The sequence below is a fragment of the Solanum dulcamara genome, chromosome 2, assembly GCF_947179165.1.
Source record: "Solanum dulcamara chromosome 2, daSolDulc1.2, whole genome shotgun sequence".
In the NCBI taxonomy this organism is placed as follows: domain Eukaryota; kingdom Viridiplantae; phylum Streptophyta; class Magnoliopsida; order Solanales; family Solanaceae; genus Solanum; species Solanum dulcamara.
The window spans coordinates 15,942,995-15,966,303 of NC_077238.1; the positions used below are offsets into that span (position 1 = coordinate 15,942,995).

General features: G+C 36.8%; 2 protein-coding genes across 2 annotated transcripts; both read left to right on the forward strand.

Annotated features, from left to right (window-relative positions):
* Positions 1-6,773: 6,773 nt before the first annotated feature.
* Positions 6,774-11,338, forward strand: LOC129870434 (uncharacterized). The gene is made up of 5 exons (XM_055945231.1): positions 6,774-6,861; positions 7,816-7,922; positions 9,172-9,537; positions 9,620-9,629; positions 10,683-11,338. The coding sequence occupies exons 1-5, from the start codon at positions 6,774-6,776 to the stop codon at positions 11,336-11,338; spliced, it is 1,227 nt and encodes a 408-aa protein (XP_055801206.1).
* Positions 11,339-13,120: 1,782 nt separating this feature from the next.
* Positions 13,121-13,744, forward strand: LOC129875692 (probable transcription factor At5g61620). Its single transcript, XM_055950962.1, has one exon. It carries the CDS (start codon positions 13,163-13,165, stop codon positions 13,667-13,669), a length of 507 nt encoding a protein of 168 aa, XP_055806937.1. The 5' UTR covers positions 13,121-13,162; the 3' UTR covers positions 13,670-13,744.
* Positions 13,745-23,309: the final 9,565 nt, after the last annotated feature.

Below are 23,309 nucleotides of genomic sequence, written 5' to 3' on the forward strand. Positions count from 1 at the left end.
TCTCTTGTTTGTGCCCGAGCTCCTCCAGTAACATCTACATCCATATTGCCTCTTTGCTAGCTTGTGTAGCTGCTACATATTCTGCTTTCGTCGTAGATGTTGCCACGATAGATTGCAGTTTTGAAACCCAGCTTACAGCTCCTCCAGCAAGAGTAAACACATAACCTGTGGTGGACTTGCTTTTATCAAGATCACCTGCATAATCTGAATCAACATAACCTTTAACAGTAAAGTCTGATCCTCCATAACACATAGTAACATCTGAGGTACCCTTGATGTATCTCAGGATCCTCTTAACAGTATTCCAATGCTCTCTTCCAGGATTAGCCATGTATCGACTAACCACTCCCACTGCTTGTGCAATGTCAGGTCTTGTACATACCATGGCGAACATTAAACTTCCCACTGCTGATGCATACGGTACTCGAGACATCTCCATCCTCTCTGCTTCATTGCTAGGACTCATACTTGAGGATAACTTGAAATTAATGGGAAGTGGGGTAGAAATTGACTTACAGTCTTGCATCTTGAAGCGTCTCAAGATTTTCTTCAAGTAGTTCTTTTGAGAAAGCCAAATCTTCCTATTATTTCTGTCTCGGTGAATTTGCATCCCTAGAATTTTGTTTGCTGGTCCCAAGTCCTTCATTTCAAACTCCCTAGCCAACTGTGCCTTTTAAATTTGTGAGACGATCTTTGTTGGGGCCTGCTACCAACATGTTGTCAACATACAACAGCAAAATAATAAAATTTTCATCACCAAATCTCTTGTAATAAACACAAGGATCTGAACTATGTCTGTTGTATCCAAGGCTTATAATGAAGGAATCAAATCTCTTATACCAACATCTCGGCGCCTGTTTGAGACCGTATAGAGATTTGTTCAACCTGCAAACCAAGTTCTCTTTTTCTTGTTCTTCAAAACCTTCTGGTTGGAGCATATAAATTTCTTCTTCAAGCTCTCCATGAAGAAATGTAGTTTTGACATCTAACTGCTTCAAGTACAAGTCAAATGTAGCACACATCGCCAGGACCACTCGAATTGTTGTGAGTCGAACCACCGGAGAAAATATCTCATTGAAGTCTATACCTTCTTTCTGAGCGAATCCTTTCACCACCAATCTTGCACGATACTTCTCCACTTGATCATTACCATTGCGTTTGATCTTGTAGACCCATTTATTTCCAATGGCCTTCCTTCCTTGTGGTAATTGAACAAGATCCCTGTAATCATTTACAATTTATTAAATATAAATTTGTAAAATGGTTCAATTTATATTAAATTCAAGATATATTAGTCCAAATAAATATTTTAGATTAATAAAATTGGATCAATTATTTAAGCCCAATAAATGTGGATTTAATTAAAAAACCTAAATCCATTGATTTGGGCTATAAAGATGACTCCACTTTGTTAAGCTCAATATCATCTCATCCTAGAGGCCCAAAATCATGCCACATGTCAAAGTTAGGTGGCAATTCAAGTCAAATTAAATAAGCCACTAGAATTATGCCATGTGCCAAAGTTAGGTGGCAATCCAAATCAAATTAAATAAGCCACTAAAATCATGCCACATGTCAAAGTTAGGTGGCAATCCAGGTCAAATTAAATAAGCCACTAAAATCATGCCACATGTCAAAGTTATGTGGCAATCTAAGTCAAATTAAATGAGCCACTAAAATAATGCCACGTGTCCATGTGACATGTTCTGACCAATCAAATTAAAACTCTTCAACAAAGAAATCTGATTGGTCAGTTCAAACCAACCAATCAAATCACACCCTCATACCACTCCCTACAACTATAAATAAGGGTCCTCATTATTCTGAGAAAAGAGGTTTTTGGAAGAACAAGAAGCAAGAAGAGAGCTCGTGGATCAAAGACCGCAAATTCTCTACAAAGCTACAAAGTTCAAGTAATCAAATTCAAGTTCAAGTTCAAGATCAAGAACGAAAAAAGAAGAAGAATATCAAGAAGATCAAGATCAAGTTACTTGTTCACATTTACTGTTCGCCATAACCATACAAGTGTTCGTGACGAATAATTCAAATCCAAATTTGAAGAAGAAGATTCAAGATCAAGCTATTCAAGCCCTTGACTCTAAATCAAATTCAAGTTCAACATATTTCATATTATTTGAAGAATCAGAGGATTATTATAGAGATTGTAACCGCATTACATTTTGAAATCAAATATTATACTTTGTTACTCCAATTTTCCGGTCTTGATTATTTATTTTTCTCGGCTCGAAAATTTGTTGTTTATAAATTTTGGCACGCCCAGTGGGACCATCTCTACCTCTCATCTCTTCACATCGATCATCAAACTTCAAGAACACTTAAATGGCATCTAAGAAGTTTGACTCCAGGACTATTATTGCAAAGGCTACTGATTCCAAGTTTTCCTCTGAGGTGGAGAACATACTGGATGCTACTATGGGAAGTTTGGGACCCATCACTAGGAACAGAGCAAACTTGCTAGGACAACAAACACTTCAAGTGTCGTCCGCATCAGTTCCTATTTTTGATCTTCCATCTTCAAAGGGGGCAAGATTCTTTCTGAATAAATTGGAAGAAGGAGAGAATATAACTGATATTGTTGAAAAGACGTTGGCTCGACTTAGTCCTTTTAACACGAGGAATTGTACTATTCAAGATGAAGATGATGTCTTGATCACTAGATCTGCCTCAGTCACTCCACGTAACTTGTTTCAGACAGATTTCAGTTTGAGGGAAAATCCATGCTTTGCTCCATCATCCATAACGGCCATCCAAGCGATGATGACTAACACCTCAACTGTTGAAGAACAACTGGCGAGTTTGACGAAGGCAATTGAAGGTCTAACAAAATATGTGCAAGATCAGGATAATTGAATTGTCAAGTTGACAGACAGAGTTGAGAATGTTATGGAGGGAGACTCAAGTCATGCACCTAGAAAACGCCCGATGATAGAAGAAAAGGGAGATTTAGTTACAAAGCAAATAAATGTGGGTGATGAGCTGCAAGTATCTGCTAAAGGAGGAATTCCCATTCATCAACTGCAGGACTTCATTATGGGAACTATCAAAGATAAGTATGACGTGTTTTCAAAGTCATCATTCACATATTCAAAGTCATACACTTCAAGAATCGATGTTTTGAAGATGCCTGCAGGTTATCAACCTCCAAAATTTCAACAATTTGATGGAAAGGGAAATCCAAAACAACACATTGCCCATTTTGTTGAAACCTGCAATAACGCTGGAACATATGGAGATTATCTGGTCAAGCAATTTGTGCGCTCCTTACAAGGAAATGCTTTTGACTGGTATACGGATCTCGAGGCAGGCTCTATTGATAGTTGGGAATAACTTGAGCATGAATTTCTTAATCGCTTCTATAGCACAAGGCGTACTGTGAGCATGGTTGAACTCACAAATACACGTCAATGGGAAGATGAACCCGTCATTGAGTTCATCAACCGATTGAGAAATGCAAGCCTCAATTGTAAGGATAGGCTTAGTGAAACTTCCAGAATAGAAATGTGTATTCAAGGAATGCGTTGAGGACTTCGTTATATCCTACAGGGTATTAAACCCAAATCATTTGAGGAACTAGCCACACGTGCTCATGATATGGACTTGAGCATGTCTGCAAGCGGGATTGAAGGACCAATTATTTATGGGCCTCGCAAGGGAAAAGACAAAATGGAGGTAAAGAAAGGGGGAAAATCGGCACCTAAGTTTGGAAACAAGGAGTCGATGAGTGTTAAAGCCGTACCTTTGAAAGTGGCTACAAATCTAAGCAAGAATCAAAGGGTGAAGACCACAACTTTTCAGAATAACGCTGGTAGAAAGCTGACTTTGAAGGAAATGCAGGCAAAAGAGTATCCTTTCTTGGACTCAGATGTTCCAGCAATTTTCGAAGAGCTTCTGGCGTTAAAACTCTTTGAGCTACCTGAAATGAAGCGTCCAAATGAGGCTGGGAGGACTAATGATCCAAATTACTGCAAATATCACCGTTTGATGGGCCATCCTATTGAAAAGTGTTTTATCTTTAAGGAAAAGATTATGGACTTGGCCCGTGAAGGAAAGATATTGCTTGAAGATGAGAAGGAGAGTTAAAATCAAGTCTCTGTCACTTTTGGTTCACTTGACCCCATAGTTCTTTGCAACTTTGTCGAAATACATGATAGTGGTGATGACCTAGCCACATCACCATCAAAGATGATTAAATTTGGTGATTTCAAACCAATAAATGTTAACGTATCATCGCTTGTTCCTTTGATGAATGAAGTAATATGGGAAGATAAATCTCTAGAGGAAAACCAATCTTGCGGTGCTTATACTGATGATGAAGGATGGATTTTAGTGACACGATGAAGACGTCGTAAAATGAACTTGCAAAGAGAACCAAATAAGCAAGTGACTAGAGCGAAGATAAGAACAAAGTGGTGTCATCCACCTACCCCTAAAACTCAAAGGGTAAAGAAGAATGTGAAGAAGTCAAGAGTCGAGGGAAATTACTATCAAAAGCAACGTCCTCCGGTGACATTAGAGGAATTCTTGCCAAGTTGGTTTCGTGAAAAGATTTTTCATCGTGACACCAAGGCCTCGTGTTGTAACATTGATAGAGAAGAGACGATGGTAGAAATCTCATCACCATCATTACCTCCATTACATGAAGGCCCTATAAAGCCTCACTCTGAAGAAGTGGACACTTGTGATGCAAAGTTTACATTCACTAATGATGATCTTTTATTGGGTGAAGTGTTGCATAATTGTCCTTTATATATGGTAGGTTTTGTACGTGGACATAAAGTAAATAGGATCATGGTGGATGATGGATCTGGGGTCAATATTCTCCCTATTCGTACTATGAAAGAACTTGGAATACCGACAAATGAACTGTCTGAAAGTCGTCTGATGATTCAAGGTTTTAACCAAGGGGGGAAGAGAGTCATTGGTGCTGTCAAATTAGATATAACGATGGGGGATATGCGTTCGAGTGCATGGATGCATGTTATTGACTCAAAGACCTCGTATAACATCTTGTTAGGAAGACCATGGATACATGAGAACAAAGTAGTACCATCCACCTACCATCAATGTTTCAAATACTTTGAAGATGGGGTTCAAAAGAAGGTAGTTGCTGATGATGAACCTTTCACCGAGACGGAAGCGCACTTTGCTGATGCAAAATTCTACTTAAAGAATCATGTTTCAAAAGAAGTTAAAGTTGATAACGTGATACCTGCTGATATCACAAAAAGGGTTGATGTAGCACCTGTTAATGCGAGGGTCATGATTGAAAAGGATAAAACACTTTCAGATATGAGTAAAGTACCTAAGATAAGTGAGGCATCTTCAAGTAAGAGAATGATTCCTGTTTCTCACTATGTCCCAAAGACAAACAAAGTCAAGATCCCACCCTCTGAGTTGTAGAGTAGTAAGTTGACATTCCCTATCAAGCAAATTGATACGATCAAATCACCTTCAAAAATGATACAAGGATTTGTCAGACCATCGAATCATGATTCACATGAATCACTCCCTAAAAATCGTACAAATGAGGGTTTTGACCCGAATGCATATAAGTTGTTGGTGAAAGCAGGATACAATCCCAATGAAGCTTCTAAAGTAGGGAAGCTTCCAAATAAAGTTATTGAAAGGGCAAATCATGGCCTAAATCCAACTCAAAGGATGATGATAGAGAAAGGGTATGATGTCAAGCAATCGCGCGAAGGCCTGGGTTACAAACAACCGTCACCAATCCGAATCTCTATAAAACGGATGAGCATCAACTATATTACCCCTATGGAAGAATCGATGATGTTCAACAAAAAACCTTCTGTGTTTGATCTCCTAAGGTTTCTGCATCTGATCGACTAATAAAATCAACTCCAAAAATTTCAGTATTTGATCGATTGGGACCAATGAAGAAGAAATACAAGCGCCAAGGAGATTATAGAACAGTGGAAGAACGGGTATATGCCCGGGAGCATAATTCACCCAAGAATTGGCCCAGTTTGATCCCTTCTAGAATGAGGTGAGAAACAAAACTTGTAGTTTCATGTGGAGATGTTCTGAGAGCAAAAACTCATACCATAGTTCACACTAGGGAGCAAGATGAAGATGAAGAAAGTGTGGGATCATCAAATCACATCACAATTTGTGACAAAGAAAGTACTCCACTATATGCAAAAATTGATGATGGATTTGTTGATATTCATGCATGCCATCACATATCTTTTAATGATGGTGATCCTCAAGAAGATGAGGATGCTGAAGATGCGCCACCTGAACTCGAGGAAGGGATAAAAAATACTGTTGATGCATTGAAGGAAGTAAATCTTGGAGTTGATGATGATATAAGGCCTATATATGTGAGTGCTTCGCTGGATGACGATGAAGAGAAGAAATATATTGAACTGCTTATGGAATTTAGGGATGTATTTGCTTGGAGTTACAAAGAGATGTCAGGGTTAGACCCTAAAGTTGCAGTTCATCATCTTGCTGTAAAACGAGGTACTCATCCTGTTAAACAAGCACAACGTCGCTTTAGACCTGAATTGGTTTCTTTGATCGAAACTGAGGTTAACAAGCTCATTGAAGCAGGTTTTATTCGTGAAGTCAAATATCCTACATGGATTTCAAGCATTGTACCTGTAAGAAAGAAGAATGGCCAAATACGAGTTTGTGTTGACTTTAGAGACCTTAATAATGCATGCCCTAAGGATGAATTTCCTCTTCCAATCCCTGAGCTTATGATTGATGCTACAACTAGATATTAGGCAATGTCCTTCATGGATGGTTCATCTGGATACAATCAAATTCGCATGTCACCAAAGGATGAAGAATTTACTGCATTTCGCTCTCCTAAAGGTATATATTGCTACAAAGTGATGCCTTTTAGTTTATAAAATGCTGGAGCCACTTATCAACGAGCTATGCAGAATATTTTTGATGACATGCTTCATAAAAATATTGAGTGTTATGTCGATGACTTAGTAGTAAAATCAAAGAAGAGTGATGACCACTTGAAAGATTTGAGAGTGGTGTTTAAACGGCTTTGAAGATACCAACTCAAAATGAATCCTTTAAAATGTGCCTGTGGAGTTACTTCGGGAAATTTTCTCGGTTTTATTGTTCGACATCGAGGAATCGAGATTGATTAAGATAAGATAGATGCTATTTTGAAGATGCCTGAGCCAAAAAATATTCATGAGTTGAAAAGCTTACAAGGAAAATTAGCATATCTTAGGAGGTTTATCTCAAATCTGGCTGGGAGATGTCAACCATTCAGTCGCCTTATGAAGAAAGATGTTCCTTTTGAATGGGACCAAGCTTGTACCAATGCTTTTGAGAACATAAAGTCTTATCTGATGAAACCTCCAGTACTTGTAGCTCCTATACCTGGAAAACCATTGATTTTATACATTGCAGCACAAGAAAGGTCAGTAGGAGCACTTCTCGCACAAGAAAATGATGAAGGGAAAGAAAATGCCCTATATTACTTGAGTAGGATGATGACACAAAACGAGATCAAGTATTCACCTATTGAGAAGTTATGTCTGGCACTCGTGTTCTCAATTCAGAAGATGAAGCATTACTTCCAGGCTCATATTGTACAACTTGTCTCTAAAGCGAATCCTATCAAGTTTGTCATGTCCAAGCCTATCTTAAGTGATAGGCTAGCAAGGTGGTACCTCCAGTTTCAATAATTTGAGATTGTGTATATATCTCAGAAGGCAGTAAAAGGACAAGTGCTAGCAGATTTCTTGGCCAATCATCCAATTCTGAATGATTGGGAGTTATCTGATGAATTACCTGATGAAGACGTAACGCTAGTGGAAATTCAGCCACCTTGGAAGATGTATTTTGATGGTGCTGCACATCGTGAAGGGGCCGGTGCTGGAGTGGCATTTGTCACTTCCCATGGAGAAGTTTTGCCATACTCCTTCACTCTAACACAAAACTGCTCCAATAATATTGCTGAATATCAAGCACTCTTACTTGGGCTTGAGATGGCCATTGATATGAAACAATTGCAACTACAAGTTTTTGGGGATTCCAAGTTGGTGATCAATCAAGTCTTGGGTAATTATGAAGTAAGGAAGCCTGAGTTAATCCCATACTGTAATTACGCTCAAAAGATGATAGGGTGGCTTGGAGAGGTGACTATTCAACATGTCCCAAGAAAGGAAAATAAAAAGGCTGATGCATTGGCAGCTTTAGCTTCTGCATTGGTATCTCCTGATGAAATACAAGTTGTGGTTTGCCAAAGATGGATAACTCCTCCTCCAAATGAGCATGAAGAAGAATTTCGACAAGTTATCGCCACTTCGGAAGCTGAAATGACGATTGGCGACAACCAATAATAGATTATTTGTGTTATGGAATATTGCGAGAAAACCTTCGAAGAAGAACAGAAATACGACGACGAGCCCCTCATTTTCTTTATTATAAAAATACACTTTACAGGCGGTCGTTCGATGGAGTTCTCTTACGATGTTTGGGGGCAGATGAATCTACTCAAGCTATGCAAGAAACGCATTCTGGAGTATGTGGAGCGCATCAGTCTGGACCAAAACTTCATTTTCACATAAAAAGGATGGGATATTACTGGCAAACCATGGTGAAAGATTGCTTGGATTACGTCCGAAGATGTAAAGCTTGCCAATTCCATGCGAATTTTATACATCAACCCCCAGAAGTATTGCACCCAACTATTGCCTCATGGCCATTTGAAGCTTGGGGTTTGGATGTTGTTGGACCATTGCCTAAGTCCTCTGGTGGACATCTGTACATCCTGGCTGCAACTGACTACTTCTCAAAATGGGCAGAAGCTGTTTCTCTTAGAGAAGTAAAGAAAGAGAATGTCGCCAACTTCATTCGAGTTAATATTATCTACCGTTTTGGTATTCCTCGATACATATTGACAGATAATGGCAAGCCATTTGATAACAATTTAATGACGAAGATATGTGATCTTTTTGGCTTCAAGCAACGCAAAAGAAACCATCAAATTGTTTGTCGTTGAAATTAGTGTGAACAATGTTTCTTCCTCTGGAGAAGAATGAACAAGTGACACCGGAGGGATGAGTTGTACTAGTAGTAGTCGTCCTAGTAGTAGTAAGGGAAGAAGATGGAGTGAAGATGAACAGAGGGCCTTGTTGATTGGATTGGACAAAGGGAAATTGGACTGAAATTGCTAAACATTTTGTGCAAAGCAGGACACCAACTCAAATTGCGAGTCATGCCCAGAAATATTTTGACAGACTAAAAGAGAAGAGTATCTTCGACATTAATTTGGACCAAGAATCCTCAAATACTTATCCTGAATTGGTGTCGAAAAAGAAGAAGAAAGGCAAACAAGTATTGAATGAAGAAAGTCCAATTTCACCAATGCCAATCAGCTACATACTTCCTTCTAATGGAAGTTATTCCTATGCCTATGTTCCCATGAACAATGATCAGTTTAATTTTGTCTCATCATCAACTAATGCAACTCCACTAGTCCACCGGGCTTCGTCTCAGTCTAGTTCTGCGTCCGTGGATGTTTTTTGTTTTGACAACATTTACCTAATTTTAAATAAAGCTTGTATGTAACAGTTGACACCTTTATGTTTGTCTCTCTCAGGTAAAAGCTTGTAACTATTTTCTACTTTTCACTTGTGGTATGAATAGCACTACATTTTCTAGTTGTCTTAGTATTATGTTGATCACAATTCACACCCAACTTTAATCCAGAAAAAGGATAATCAGTCGCTGCAAATATATTCGTTTAAAGAGTCATGTATCGACTCACCTTATTATGCCTTCGTGGCATGGACACAAATTGAGTAAGAAATTTTTGAGGAAATTCTCTGAGTTTGTGTTAATCATGAAGATTCAGGTTGTAGTATTGTATTCTATAAGATTTGGAATTATTCTCCTTCAATAGGAACTGCTACAATGATGTGTGTTGGGAAAAGGGTAATTAATTAGGTGTGTTTGGACGGTTTAAAAGAAGGTATCCGCTAATTTAATTTAAGAAAAAAGGGTCTGATATATATATATATTTCAATTTTATCATTTAGAGCTAATATACCTTTCGTTACAAAAATTACTAACATATGCCCCTACCGTTTTAAAAATGGAAATCCTACACAAATAAAACTTCATTTAACAAAGTATATTTAAGATAATTTTCTAGCAAAAGAACTAAAAAAAAATTGCTAATAGTTGGTATATCTTATTAAAAAAATTGTATTTATTTTCATAAATATGAGTTTCAAATAATGAACGTTATAACAAATATGCATATCTTTTTAATTAAAAGCATGATAAACTTTTCTGTTAAATTCCTATCTAAATTTTAAGATTTTCATAAAAGTAATTCGGGGAAGATGTCTTATTTATAGTTTTAATTTGTCTTTTAATAATAATAATTAAATATATTTATTGACGAATATACATCTTAGGGGTATATGTGTAGGAGTGTCATATTACAAGGGGTGTAAGTGTTGATTTTAAAATACATGGAGCCTATCCGTAACTTAATGATAGTTGAAGAGTGTTTTAGTGTAGTTAACCCATTTGTTTTTACTAATATCAGTTTATAATGACGACTAAAGCCTTTATCCTTGTTTAAATTTTAGAAAGCGTACTCTCTGTTTTCCTCAACTGTAACTTTTATTTCCTAAAAATGAAAAAACAAACAGGGCAAATCAAGAAAATGGGGGAGAGCAAGCATAGCATTAAGCTATTTGGTGTTGATATCAGTAGTGATGATAATGGGGATTCGGTTGTTTCAGGATCAAGAAACAAGAGAAGTGAAGATGAAGACAAGGGTATATCTGAAGTTGAAAAAACAGGGGATGCTTCAAGTTCAAGAACAGAGGAACTAGGGTGCAGCAGTAATAGCATTGAACTATTTGATGTTAAGATCAATTATGGGGATTCGATTGTTTTACGATCAAGAAACAAGAGAAGAATATGTAGTGAAGATGCACAGAAGTGTACATCTGAAGTTGAAGAAATTGAAAAAACAAGGGATGTTTCAAGTTCAAGAACCAAGGAAATAGGCTGTAGCAGTAACAACAATGAACTATTTGATGTTGAGATGTATACTGAGATTCATGATGATAATGGAGATTCGGTTGTTTTAGGATCAACAAAAAAGGAAGGAGATTGGACTAATGATGAACACAAGGCATTCTTGATTGGATTGGAGAGACTTGGAAAACCAAATTGGACTGGAATTGCCAAAGAATTTGTGCCAAGTAGAACGAATATACAAGTTTACAACCATGCCCAGAAATATTTTGCACGACTCGAGGCTAACAATAACAAAGCAGCAAGTCGACTAGTAATGTAAACATGGAACGAGCTAAATACAAGTTGTAGCAACGAACTATTAAAGAATGATTGTGTTGAACTTTCAAATATATAGCTTGGTATTTTTAATTTCATGATTGTATTTCAGATTGAGCACACCATCCTTATGCACCCATCTTAAATTAATTAGGTCTAGCTCGTAGAAAAGGCAGCTTCTACTCAATGTTATATATGCTTCCTTAGTTAACTTTTAATTTAATCACGGAAAGCATATAAAATGAATTTGCTAATGAAGCTACAAATTCAGTTAAGAGGAAGAAATTTGGAATAGCATAGCACTCGAGAATCGTACTTGGAACCCACATGATTAGGTGTATCGAATGTAGGGCTGTTCAAAACCGTCCGCTACCGATAACCCAACTGCAAAATTGGCTTATTGGCTTATTAGTATTGAGTTATCGGATTAACGGATGGAGAATGAATTTAAATTTTATAATTAACGGCTTATCGGTGTGGGGGACGGATTACTCAATTTTGTTAATGGGTAAACCGTTAATCCGTTAAGAATTTATTATATTTTATCCCTAAACATATAAAATATGTATAATATTGATAATTTTTATTTGTAAACCTAAAATAAAATAAGGGTCAAACCCATTTAATTAAACAGGCCTAACCAATTTAATTAAATAGGCAGGCCCATAACCCATTTAAACTTAAACTGTAGAAACCCTACTTACTAGTTACTAGTTACTACTTCAACTCTTCTACAAACTTCTTCCGCCTACTTTAGGTTTAGGAACTTCCGCCTAAACTTCTTCCGCCTAACTCTGCCTCAGAAATTCTAGTAGCATCCCAGAGTTGATTCTACATGCATGTCTGAAGTTGATTTTTGATGACCATATGCAGATACTTTGAAGGTAGATGCTGCTTGTGGACTGCTGTTTTCTTATTATTGTTTCCCACCCAACTGTTACTTGGAACCGAAACGTGTTGAACTGTAATAGGTTAAAAACCGAGTCATAACCCAACTCACCCAAACTTTTACTAAGTTTTTCATTTTTTATTTGTTTTCTTATGATTTATTCGAGTACCTAATAAAACTGTTTTTCTTGATTATAAATACATACAACATATCAAACATGCCCTTAGAATTCGTCCTACGTGACGACCTACATGACAATTTTGTGTCCTACTTGGCGTTTTATGTGTATTATACCACGTAGGGTATGTGTGTCTGCTTGTTCAATGTTATACAAGTTTAAGTGTCTACTTGTGCATACTCAAAGTTGGAGGGCATAAATGTCAGTCAAAACCAAGTTAAATGGCATATTTTTATATTATGCCATTTGTTTTATAATCTAAAAGTATGGGTCGGATCGAATATTTTATTTGTTTTTATCTAACTCATTTTCGACCAGTCCGTATCTAACTCGATCCGCCCGTTTGTCATCCCTAAAATTTTGTACAAGAACCCTCACGTGCAGAAGATGAAAGTGGCGAAGAATTCTTTTTTGCGATGAATGTATGAGCATATTAGGAGAGATAAAATTAAAAACGAGGATTGTTTTATCATAAAGGGTGTAGGTGTGTAAGTGCTGATTTTACAATTACTGAGTGATATTAAGAAACTTTGGTTTACCGTTGATGAGAAATTTAGAAATAAGTAATAAGCCGTTATCCTTGTTTAATATTTAGAAAGCGTATTCTCTGTTTTCTTGAACTACAGGTTTTATTTCCTAATTCTGGTTTCCTAATCCTAACATGTCATTCCACTCGAAATTAGGAAAGATTACCTGTTATAAATAATTGGATAATTGTTCTGCAACTACATACATTCTAATTGCGAAAGAAAAAACAGAAAATGGTGGGGAGTAGTAATAGCATTAAACTATTTGGTGTTGTCATCAATACTGAGTCTTGGATGAATTTACACAAGGGAAGAAGATGGAGTGAAGATGAACATAAGGCATTCTTGGTTGGATTGGACAAACTTGGAAAAGGAAATTGGACTGGAATTGCTAAACATTTTGTGTCAAGCAGAACACCAACACAAGTAGCGAGCCATGCCCAAAAATATTTTGACAGACAAAAAGAGAAGAGAGCACTCAAACGCCACAAGTCCAGCGTCTTCGACATTAATTTGGACAAAGAATCCTCAAACACTTGTGTGGAATTGGTGTCGAAAAATAAGAAGAAAGGAAAACAAGTATTGAATGAAGAAAGTCCAATTTCACCAATGCCAATCAGTTACAGACTTCCTCCCAATGTTCCCATGGCAAATTATTCGTTGAATGCAACTCCACTAGTCCACGGGGCTACGTCTCAGTCTAGCTCTGTGTCCGTGGATAATTTAGATCTAACTCTCTAGCTATTCAAGATATAACAAGAATGATTTTTGTTTTGACAACATTTACCCAATTTTAAATAAAGCTTGTTTGTTGTAGTTGTTTTTAGCTTTATGTTTGTCTCTTATGTAAAAACTTTCGTTGAATTATTCTCCTCTGATCGTAAGCTTTCTACTTTCAGCAAATCGTATTAATATCCTAGAGTTATTCTCCCGAATTAATTCTAGTTAGCAATTCAAACGACTCGCGCCAAAGCTTCATTAATATGTGAATTCACTTTTAAATCTTCACTTAATTTCTCAAAAGTGACCTTGTCCAACAACAATCTAATCTTGTCATCATTTCTAAATAGAAAACCGAGGATCCTTCAAGGTTCAACAAATACAATTTATAAAACAATTTTTAATTTTAAAACACCTCAAGATTTTTGAAGAAAACTAAAGAATAAACACAGGAAAGAGATAAGTTTGTAAAATTTGATTATAGGGTTTATTACTCTCCCTTTGTTTCAATTTGTTTGTCATGTTGTTTTTTTAATCCTTTCAAAAAGAATCTGACAATTTTTTGTACAAGAAGCTAAAGTAAGTATTGATTTAAAAATACAAGGTTGTATCCATAACTAATTGATAATCGTACAAGAATTTTTAATGTAGTTAAAATTTCAAAAAATATTTAGCGGAGATACATAATATAAAGATAAAGTAATAGGCTAACAATGACAAAGCAGTGATCAAATAAGTCCAGTCATTTGGAAGAACCGTCCACTACTTGTTAGTGTTGTTGTAGTTCCTTTGAAGGAAAATAACAGCAAACCCAAAGAAGCTTTGATTTCACCAATGTCAATCAGCTATATGTTTGCTACAACTAATCAATTGGTTTCTTCTCAATCCCTGCACAATTTTCATCTAACTCTTTAGCTATTTATTTCAGATATGCCTTTTTTGTTTGACCAATTTTGTATCTCTATTACAATTTTGACTTATTGTAAGTAGATGCGAAGTCAGAATTTTAGATTTGAATTCTGAAATTTAAAACATACAACGACCTCAAATATAACATTATCATTATAATTGCACGCACGACTTAACATGTTTTGAAAATATTTAATAACTGCATCATTAGGTACACTTTGAAGTTATCACTTCACCTTTAGTATACTAAGGCATAAAATACAATTTTTCTTCCTCAACTCTTTCTTTATGTGAACTAAATATACGTATAATAAGTTAACAACTCACTTTGCAAAATAGAGAAAAATAATTAGAAATAAGGAATAGCCGAAAAGGTGTGATTAAGGGTCCAAATATTAGTGAAATCGTGTATTTTTTTATCATTTTTCTTATAAAATTCTATGGAAGATGTACACTTTAAAAAGAAGATTGATACTACTAAATAGAAATTTGAGCAATGCTAAACATAAAAATTTTATATCCCTAATTAAAATATTTTTGCCTTTATTAACCCATATAAATATATGTATTGCAAATTATGAAACTAAGAAAAAAAAATCAAACATAAAAAAGGAACCACATATTTATCTTCTTGTCGGAAGTTTTGGTGTCAAAATTTACAAAAGCAAAATAACAACTTGATAAATATAAAAGGACAAAATGGAACAACTCGAACAATTAAGATTTAAAAATTAACTTTTGACAATATTATTACACATTATAATAGCCAAACAAATTGAAGGAAAAAAATAAGAGGAGGAGAGGAGAATTTGGCTGTCCTCCTTATCACTGAGCCATCGCATAATTTTATTACTAGGTTCACACGTTAATATATTTATATATCTATTTAATTTTCTAATATAAATACAGTGTTTACGAAAATGTTATTGAATTTGACCGAACCCCCACATTATACTGTAGCTTCGCCCCTGATTATAAGGTAATTTTTGTTAGTAACTCTTTTAATTTGTGTTTTCACTTGTAGCAGTCTAGTTTTGGCACTGGAAAAATAGTCTTTTTTATGTCTGGAAAAATCTTTCCATCTAATTTGCATTAATTAACTCTATTTTTATTGTTTCTTTCTTTTTTTATCCTTCCCTTTGTTGGGGGGAGAGAGCACCACAACTAAAGTTTGATATGATGAAAATAATGAAAATAAATTGGACACGAGAATTTTACGTGGAAACCCCTCTAAATGATAGAAGGGAAAAACCACGGGGTAGAAGGATCTCACTATAAAAAATGGAGTACATTGTTCTCAAATACAAGGAGAAAACAACAATTAACACTTCTCTCTTGTAAAAGAAACAACTACTAAAGAGGACACTTAAGACTACAATATTTATCTTGGTGTATAACTCTCCTTGTATTCTTACTCTCTCTTTTTGGGATGATCTTAAATGAAGGCAGAATGTCCTCTATTTATAAGGGATGAAAACGCGTTGCTGCCAAACTTCTACGCGTTAATTTTCTTAAAGTCAAAAAGAAAAAGGGGCAACAACTTGCTGCCAAATTTTCGATGCTGGGCAACAACTTTTGACAAAGTTGCTGTCAAAAATTCGGTGCTTTCTTGCACTTTGTCAAAAATTTCGGTGCTTTCTTTCTTGCCAGCTTTCTTTGACTTTTCATTCTCCCACTTGAAGATTTAATTGAGGATTAATTAAGTCTTCACACCATTCTTTCTAACCAATTACTGCAATATTACGTTTCTGCTAGGCCAATAGAAGATCGACACCATATAAACTTGTTACTGTTGATCGGCTTCATAAACATATCTGCCAGGTTGTCATTGGTGTGAATTTTCTGAATATCCACACTGCCTTCTTTCACCATCTCACGGACAAAGTGATACTGAACTCGTATGTGCTTTGTTCTTGAATGAAATGCCGGATTCTTTGCTAGATGCAAAGCGCTTTGACTGTCACAAACCAGAGCAACCTTCTCTTGTTTGTGCCCGAGCTCCTCCAGTAACATCTACATCCATATTGCCTCTTTGCTAGCTTGTGTAGCTGCTACATATTCTGCTTTCGTCGTAGATGTTGCCACGATAGATTGCAGTTTTGAAACCCAGCTTACAGCTCCTCCAGCAAGAGTAAACACATAACCTGTGGTGGACTTGCTTTTATCAAGATCACCTGCATAATCTGAATCAACATAACCTTTAACAGTAAAGTCTGATCCTCCATAACACATAGTAACATCTGAGGTACCCTTGATGTATCTCAGGATCCTCTTAACAGTATTCCAATGCTCTCTTCCAGGATTAGCCATGTATCGACTAACCACTCCCACTGCTTGTGCAATGTCAGGTCTTGTACATACCATGGCGAACATTAAACTTCCCACTGCTGATGCATACGGTACTCGAGACATCTCCATCCTCTCTGCTTCATTGCTAGGACTCATACTTGAGGATAACTTGAAATTAATGGGAAGTGGGGTAGAAATTGACTTACAGTCTTGCATCTTGAAGCGTCTCAAGATTTTCTTCAAGTAGTTCTTTTGAGAAAGCCAAATCTTCCTATTATTTCTGTCTCGGTGAATTTGCATCCCTAGAATTTTGTTTGCTGGTCCCAAGTCCTTCATTTCAAACTCCCTAGCCAACTGTGCCTTTTAAATTTGTGAGACGATCTTTGTTGGGGCCTGCTACCAACATGTTGTCAACATACAACAGCAAAATAATAAAATTTTCATCACCAAATCTCTTGTAATAAACACAAGGATCTGAACTATGTCTGTTGTATCCAAGGCTTATAATGAAGGAATCAAATCTCTTATACCAACATCTCGGCGCCTGTTTGAGACCGTATAGAGATTTGTTCAACCTGCAAACCAAGTTCTCTTTTTCTTGTTCTTCAAAACCTTCTGGTTGGAGCATATAAATTTCTTCTTCAAGCTCTCCATGAAGAAATGTAGTTTTGACATCTAACTGCTTCAAGTACAAGTCAAATGTAGCACACATCGCCAGGACCACTCGAATTGTTGTGAGTCGAACCACCGGAGAAAATATCTCATTGAAGTCTATACCTTCTTTCTGAGCGAATCCTTTCACCACCAATCTTGCACGATACTTCTCCACTTGATCATTACCATTGCGTTTGATCTTGTAGACCCATTTATTTCCAATGGCCTTCCTTCCTTGTGGTAATTGAACAAGATCCCTGTAATCATTTACAATTTATTAAATATAAATTTGTAAAATGGTTCAATTTATATTAAATTCAAGATATATTAGTCCAAATAAATATTTTAGATTAATAAAATTGGATCAATTATTTAAGCCCAATAAATGTGGATTTAATTAAAAAACCTAAATCCATTGATTTGGGCTATAAAGATGACTCCACTTTGTTAAGCTCAATATCATCTCATCCTAGAGGCCCAAAATCATGCCACATGTCAAAGTTAGGTGGCAATTCAAGTCAAATTAAATAAGCCACTAGAATTATGCCATGTGCCAAAGTTAGGTGGCAATCCAAATCAAATTAAATAAGCCACTAAAATCATGCCACATGTCAAAGTTAGGTGGCAATCCAGGTCAAATTAAATAAGCCACTAAAATCATGCCACATGTCAAAGTTATGTGGCAATCTAAGTCAAATTAAATGAGCCACTAAAATAATGCCACGTGTCCATGTGACATGTTCTGACCAATCAAATTAAAACTCTTCAACAAAGAAATCTGATTGGTCAGTTCAAACCAACCAATCAAATCACACCCTCATACCACTCCCTACAACTATAAATAAGGGTCCTCATTATTCTGAGAAAAGAGGTTTTTGGAAGAACAAGAAGCAAGAAGAGAGCTCGTGGATCAAAGACCGCAAATTCTCTACAAAGCTACAAAGTTCAAGTAATCAAATTCAAGTTCAAGTTCAAGATCAAGAACGAAAAAAGAAGAAGAATATCAAGAAGATCAAGATCAAGTTACTTGTTCACATTTACTGTTCGCCATAACCATACAAGTGTTCGTGACGAATAATTCAAATCCAAATTTGAAGAAGAAGATTCAAGATCAAGCTATTCAAGCCCTTGACTCTAAATCAAATTCAAGTTCAACATATTTCATATTATTTGAAGAATCAGAGGATTATTATAGAGATTGTAACCGCATTACATTTTGAAATCAAATATTATACTTTGTTACTCCAATTTTCCGGTCTTGATTATTTATTTTTCTCGGCTCGAAAATTTGTTGTTTATAAATTTTGGCACGCCCAGTGGGACCATCTCTACCTCTCATCTCTTCACATCGATCATCAAACTTCAAGAACACTTAAATGGCATCTAAGAAGTTTGACTCCAGGACTATTATTGCAAAGGCTACTGATTCCAAGTTTTCCTCTGAGGTGGAGAACATACTGGATGCTACTATGGGAAGTTTGGGACCCATCACTAGGAACAGAGCAAACTTGCTAGGACAACAAACACTTCAAGTGTCGTCCGCATCAGTTCCTATTTTTGATCTTCCATCTTCAAAGGGGGCAAGATTCTTTCTGAATAAATTGGAAGAAGGAGAGAATATAACTGATATTGTTGAAAAGACGTTGGCTCGACTTAGTCCTTTTAACACGAGGAATTGTACTATTCAAGATGAAGATGATGTCTTGATCACTAGATCTGCCTCAGTCACTCCACGTAACTTGTTTCAGACAGATTTCAGTTTGAGGGAAAATCCATGCTTTGCTCCATCATCCATAACGGCCATCCAAGCGATGATGACTAACACCTCAACTGTTGAAGAACAACTGGCGAGTTTGACGAAGGCAATTGAAGGTCTAACAAAATATGTGCAAGATCAGGATAATTGAATTGTCAAGTTGACAGACAGAGTTGAGAATGTTATGGAGGGAGACTCAAGTCATGCACCTAGAAAACGCCCGATGATAGAAGAAAAGGGAGATTTAGTTACAAAGCAAATAAATGTGGGTGATGAGCTGCAAGTATCTGCTAAAGGAGGAATTCCCATTCATCAACTGCAGGACTTCATTATGGGAACTATCAAAGATAAGTATGACGTGTTTTCAAAGTCATCATTCACATATTCAAAGTCATACACTTCAAGAATCGATGTTTTGAAGATGCCTGCAGGTTATCAACCTCCAAAATTTCAACAATTTGATGGAAAGGGAAATCCAAAACAACACATTGCCCATTTTGTTGAAACCTGCAATAACGCTGGAACATATGGAGATTATCTGGTCAAGCAATTTGTGCGCTCCTTACAAGGAAATGCTTTTGACTGGTATACGGATCTCGAGGCAGGCTCTATTGATAGTTGGGAATAACTTGAGCATGAATTTCTTAATCGCTTCTATAGCACAAGGCGTACTGTGAGCATGGTTGAACTCACAAATACACGTCAATGGGAAGATGAACCCGTCATTGAGTTCATCAACCGATTGAGAAATGCAAGCCTCAATTGTAAGGATAGGCTTAGTGAAACTTCCGGAATAGAAATGTGTATTCAAGGAATGCGTTGAGGACTTCGTTATATCCTACAGGGTATTAAACCCAAATCATTTGAGGAACTAGCCACACGTGCTCATGATATGGACTTGAGCATGTCTGCAAGCGGGATTGAAGGACCAATTATTTATGGGCCTCGCAAGGGAAAAGACAAAATGGAGGTAAAGAAAGGGGGAAAATCGGCACCTAAGTTTGGAAACAAGGAGTCGATGAGTGTTAAAGCCGTACCTTTGAAAGTGGCTACAAATCTAAGCAAGAATCAAAGGGTGAAGACCACAACTTTTCAGAATAATGCTGGTAGAAAGCTGACTTTGAAGGAAATGCAGGCAAAAGAGTATCCTTTCTTGGACTCAGATGTTCCAGCAATTTTCGAAGAGCTTCTGGCGTTAAAACTCTTTGAGCTACCTGAAATGAAGCGTCCAAATGAGGCTGGGAGGACTAATGATCCAAATTACTGCAAATATCACCGTTTGATGGGCCATCCTATTGAAAAGTGTTTTATCTTTAAGGAAAAGATTATGGACTTGGCCCGTGAAGGAAAGATATTGCTTGAAGATGAGAAGGAGAGTTAAAATCAAGTCTCTGTCACTTTTGGTTCACTTGACCCCATAGTTCTTTGCAACTTTGTCGAAATACATGATAGTGGTGATGACCTAGCCACATCACCATCAAAGATGATTAAATTTGGTGATTTCAAACCAATAAATGTTAACGTATCATCGCTTGTTCCTTTGATGAATGAAGTAATATGGGAAGATAAATCTCTAGAGGAAAACCAATCTTGCGGTGCTTATACTGATGATGAAGGATGGATTTTAGTGACACGATGAAGACGTCGTAAAATGAACTTGCAAAGAGAACCAAATAAGCAAGTGACTAGAGCGAAGATAAGAACAAAGTGGTGTCATCCACCTACCCCTAAAACTCAAAGGGTAAAGAAGAATGTGAAGAAGTCAAGAGTCGAGGGAAATTACTATCAAAAGCAACGTCCTCCGGTGACATTAGAGGAATTCTTGCCAAGTTGGTTTCGTGAAAAGATTTTTCATCGTGACACCAAGGCCTCGTGTTGTAACATTGATAGAGAAGAGACGATGGTAGAAATCTCATCACCATCATTACCTCCATTACATGAAGGCCCTATAAAGCCTCACTCTGAAGAAGTGGACACTTGTGATGCAAAGTTTACATTCACTAATGATGATCTTTTATTGGGTGAAGTGTTGCATAATTGTCCTTTATATATGGTAGGTTTTGTACGTGGACATAAAGTAAATAGGATCATGGTGGATGATGGATCTGGGGTCAATATTCTCCCTATTCGTACTATGAAAGAACTTGGAATACCGACAAATGAACTGTCTGAAAGTCGTCTGATGATTCAAGGTTTTAACCAAGGGGGGAAGAGAGTCATTGGTGCTGTCAAATTAGATATAACGATGGGGGATATGCGTTCGAGTGCATGGATGCATGTTATTGACTCAAAGACCTCGTATAACATCTTGTTAGGAAGACCATGGATACATGAGAACAAAGTAGTACCATCCACCTACCATCAATGTTTCAAATACTTTGAAGATGGGGTTCAAAAGAAGGTAGTTGCTGATGATGAACCTTTCACCGAGACGGAAGCGCACTTTGCTGATGCAAAATTCTACTTAAAGAATCATGTTTCAAAAGAAGTTAAAGTTGATAACGTGATACCTGCTGATATCACAAAAAGGGTTGATGTAGCACCTGTTAATGCGAGGGTCATGATTGAAAAGGATAAAACACTTTCAGATATGAGTAAAGTACCTAAGATAAGTGAGGCATCTTCAAGTAAGAGAATGATTCCTGTTTCTCACTATGTCCCAAAGACAAACAAAGTCAAGATCCCACCCTCTGAGTTGTAGAGTAGTAAGTTGACATTCCCTATCAAGCAAATTGATACGATCAAATCACCTTCAAAAATGATACAAGGATTTGTCAGACCATCGAATCATGATTCACATGAATCACTCCCTAAAAATCGTACAAATGAGGGTTTTGACCCGAATGCATATAAGTTGTTGGTGAAAGCAGGATACAATCCCAATGAAGCTTCTAAAGTAGGGAAGCTTCCAAATAAAGTTATTGAAAGGGCAAATCATGGCCTAAATCCAACTCAAAGGATGATGATAGAGAAAGGGTATGATGTCAAGCAATCGCGCGAAGGCCTGGGTTACAAACAACCGTCACCAATCCGAATCTCTATAAAACGGATGAGCATCAACTATATTACCCCTATGGAAGAATCGATGATGTTCAACAAAAAACCTTCTGTGTTTGATCTCCTAAGGTTTCTGCATCTGATCGACTAATAAAATCAACTCCAAAAATTTCAGTATTTGATCGATTGGGACCAATGAAGAAGAAATACAAGCGCCAAGGAGATTATAGAACAGTGGAAGAACGGGTATATGCCCGGGAGCATAATTCACCCAAGAATTGGCCCAGTTTGATCCCTTCTAGAATGAGGTGAGAAACAAAACTTGTAGTTTCATGTGGAGATGTTCTGAGAGCAAAAACTCATACCATAGTTCACACTAGGGAGCAAGATGAAGATGAAGAAAGTGTGGGATCATCAAATCACATCACAATTTGTGACAAAGAAAGTACTCCACTATATGTAAAAATTGATGATGGATTTGTTGATATTCATGCATGCCATCACATATCTTTTAATGATGGTGATCCTCAAGAAGATGAGGATGCTGAAGATGCGCCACCTGAACTCGAGGAAGGGATAAAAAATACTGTTGATGCATTGAAGGAAGTAAATCTTGGAGTTGATGATGATATAAGGCCTATATATGTGAATGCTTCGCTGGATGACGATGAAGAGAAGAAATATATTGAACTGCTTATGGAATTTAGGGATGTATTTGCTTGGAGTTACAAAGAGATGTCAGGGTTAGACCCTAAAGTTGCAGTTCATCATCTTGCTGTAAAACGAGGTACTCATCCTGTTAAACAAGCACAACGTCGCTTTAGACCTGAATTGGTTTCTTTGATCGAAACTGAGGTTAACAAGCTCATTGAAGCAGGTTTTATTCGTGAAGTCAAATATCCTACATGGATTTCAAGCATTGTACCTGTAAGAAAGAAGAATGGCCAAATACGAGTTTGTGTTGACTTTAGAGACCTTAATAATGCATGCCCTAAGGATGAATTTCCTCTTCCAATCCCTGAGCTTATGATTGATGCTACAACTAGATATTAGGCA